Here is a 3190-nt window from a genome sequence, read left to right as displayed (position 1 = left end):
TGAAGAGCCTGTAGATTTAGAATAATAAATGTATTTATAAGAGAATGTGTTTTTTGTAATTTTACTTAATGAACCATCTATTGAATGTGTTAATGAATGTATGTGAGAAACATGTTTGAATATATTTGTGTGAATGTATATATTTTATTAACTGTGTATTCTCAATAAATAGGTAAAATGTCATCCCGATCTGAGAAAGGTAAGGTTCAGAAGACCCGACGCCCAAGGGCAGTATTATGCCAGTCTCCTCAGACAGCAGTGTGCCCCCCCCCCCCACAGAGTCAGTTACATTACATGTCCATGGCCAGTACCCAACCTCTTACGTCATTACTCTCCTCTCAGGGGAGGCCTATGTCTGGGTCACCATCTTTTATTCGTCCACCTGTGGACTTTAGTTATCCGTTTCAGCAGACTGCAGGACATAGTTTTTCATCATACCAGCAGACTGGAGGATATAGTTTTCCACCTAACACACAGGTGCCCCCAGGATTCCAGCAGACTGGAGGATCTGCTAGCTTTCAACCTAACACACAGGTGCCCCCAAGATTCCAGCAGACTGGAGGATCCCACACTCCATATCCCACACAGGTGCCCTTATCCTTCCAGCAGACACAGGGGCCCCCACGCTTCCAGCAGACTGGGGGATCCCACACTCCGCATCCCACTCATATACCTACACGTGAGGATGATCATGTGGAGCCGGGTGGGGATGATACTGTGCAGGATGAAGATGATGTTCAGTCTGATGGTGATGGTGTTCAGGGGGAGGATGATCCGAGTGAGATTCATATCATTGACGGTAGATATTATATTTGGCCCGCTGGAAATTTGTAAGTATCTATATTAAATTTTTATTAAGTTTACATTTCCTTTTTTTAATATAAATTTATATTTAATGCATGCTAATTAACATAGTTGTTGTTTAGGTTTGGGCCGAGTCGGACTGCTGCCAGGTGTGTGTACTATGTGATTCCGCAAATGTATAAAGAAGCTTGGACGACTTTTGGAGATGTTCCAAATAAAAATGCTTGGTTTAATTGTTTTAATGTATAATTAATATATTTTTTCGAGTCATTGTTTTTTAAATTTTTTTTACTATAGTTTTCTAACAGTTTATTTTAATGTATTCAGGAAAAGTGTACGTGGGATCCAATGAGCGAGAAACTTGTTAAAAAAAATTATTTCAGCAGAACATCAAAAAGACTTTCTGACACGTTGCGAAATGTTAGAAAGCATTGGGAACGTGATGGTAGTCGTCCTGGGTGGTTGGGCCAAGAAGTTCTTGAGAAACTTATTGCATATTGGAATTCAAAGGAATTTAAAGCTAAATCTGAAAATGCTAAAAAAATGAGGGCATCTGAAAAAGGAGGTCACCTTAATGCAGTTGGAAGTATAAGCACTTACGAACATTCACGACGCATGGTAATTATTGTCACTTTTTAAAGTTATGTTTTGATTAATTATTTATTTTTTAATTAAAGTTAATTTTATTTTTTAGGCTAAAAGGTTGGGGAGACAACCACTCATGATCGAGTTAGTTAAAGAAACTAGGACAAAAAAATCGGGTGATTTGGTTGACGAGCGTACTCGAAAAGCTTTGGTAAGTTATTCAATTTTTATTATTTTTTTTATATCTAATGGCAATTTTGTGATGTTTTTTTCACGTGGCAAACAAAAAAGTTCCGGCGTGATTTTCATGTGGCAACTCTGATGTTGTGTCATGTAAATCACGTCGCAACTAATTTTCAATTTATTATTTAATATAATTTAATTTAAGTTATATATACATAATTTTTATTCTATTTTATGTGTAGGAGGATTATCAAACAAAGCTTGTGGATTTTTTGGTCGCCAATCCCAAATATACTCCTAAAGAAGGAGAGCCGCTTCATCCAGATGTTGATTTTTATATTTGGAGTGAAGTCGTTGACGGAAAAGGGCCTAATGGATGTTTTTTTGGTGCGGGAAATTTGGCGGGAAGCTTGAGAAGTGGTGATCGAAATTTATTTCAAAGAGTTAGAGATGGGGAAGGATCGTCACATCCAACACAATTGACACCGCAAGTAATGGAAACAATAAGACAGTTGGCTCTAACTGAGGCGAGACGTGAGTTAGCGCAACGTGAGGCGGAGCTAAAGGCCCAAATGGATGAACGTGAGGCGGCGCTAAAAGCACAAGTGGAGGGGCAACAACGGCAAATAGAGGCAATGGCGAAGATGCAAGCAGAGATGCAACAACAACAAATAGAGGCAATGGTGAAGATGCAAGCAGAGATGCAACAACAAATACGATTATTTATGCAGTCTCAACAAAGTGGTGGTCAACCGTCTAGAGGAAACATGGGAGCAGCTGACACTGAGCAAGAGAATGATGATGATTTCAACCTTGATAATTATCCCGATCCCGGTGATGATTTTTTAGGATGAATTTTATTTTTATTTTAAATTAAAATTGTGTGAGATAACAAAATTTTATTTATTATATGGTAGTATTTTCGATATTATATTATAAATATAATTTATTTTAGTAGTTTAATATATTTTTGTATTTAGTTTATTATTATTATTATTAATTTAACTAAATAAATATTTGTATTAATATTTAATAATTTCCAACAAATAATATTAATAATAAAACTTTTTTTATAATAATAAAAATCAGATTTTTTTTTAAAAACATTTTAATATTTGTGGCGTGTTTTCCATGTCACTGATTTGTGACATGTATAACACGTCGCAACTTTCAAAAATAATTTCAAAATTAGCGACGTGTTTTACATGTCACAAATCAGTGACATGGAAAACACGCCACAACTTTTCTTCGTATGCTGTGCCATTCTGCTTTTTGCAGACTTTGTCTGACCCAGTTGCAGATGAAGGTTTGGTAATTGTGCAGAGTTAGCGACGTGCTTTCCATGTCACAAAGTTGTGACGTGATAAACACAACACAATAATGTTCCCACGCACTCCCAGGCGACGTATGTGTTCATGTCGCTAATTTTGCGTTCTGACGTTATTTTCCATGTTGTGACATGGATTCCACGTCGCTACAGACGTGATTTTTTGTAGTGACTAAAAGCCATTTTAGATAATTTTATAGGGACTAAAAACATATTTAACCCTATATTATATATGTATTGAATCGGTCCGATAAACAACAATACATACAAAAATGATCATTACAAACAAAA

General features: G+C 36.3%; 1 protein-coding gene across 1 annotated transcript; it reads left to right on the top strand.

The window, feature by feature from the left end:
• Positions 1–300: 300 nt before the first annotated feature.
• LOC131619445 (uncharacterized) lies at positions 301–2426 on the top strand. Its single transcript, XM_058890538.1, has 5 exons — positions 301–830; positions 927–1047; positions 1132–1353; positions 1499–1600; positions 1815–2426. The coding sequence occupies exons 1-5, from the start codon at positions 301–303 to the stop codon at positions 2424–2426; spliced, it is 1587 nt and encodes a 528-aa protein (XP_058746521.1).
• The last annotated feature ends 764 nt before the right edge of the window (positions 2427–3190 follow it).

This window comes from Vicia villosa, linkage group LG7 (genome assembly GCF_029867415.1).
Source record: "Vicia villosa cultivar HV-30 ecotype Madison, WI linkage group LG7, Vvil1.0, whole genome shotgun sequence".
Taxonomy (NCBI): Eukaryota; Viridiplantae; Streptophyta; class Magnoliopsida; order Fabales; family Fabaceae; genus Vicia; species Vicia villosa.
The sequence above is the reverse complement of the archived record's forward strand: the minus strand, read 5'-3'. Positions and strand labels throughout refer to the sequence as shown.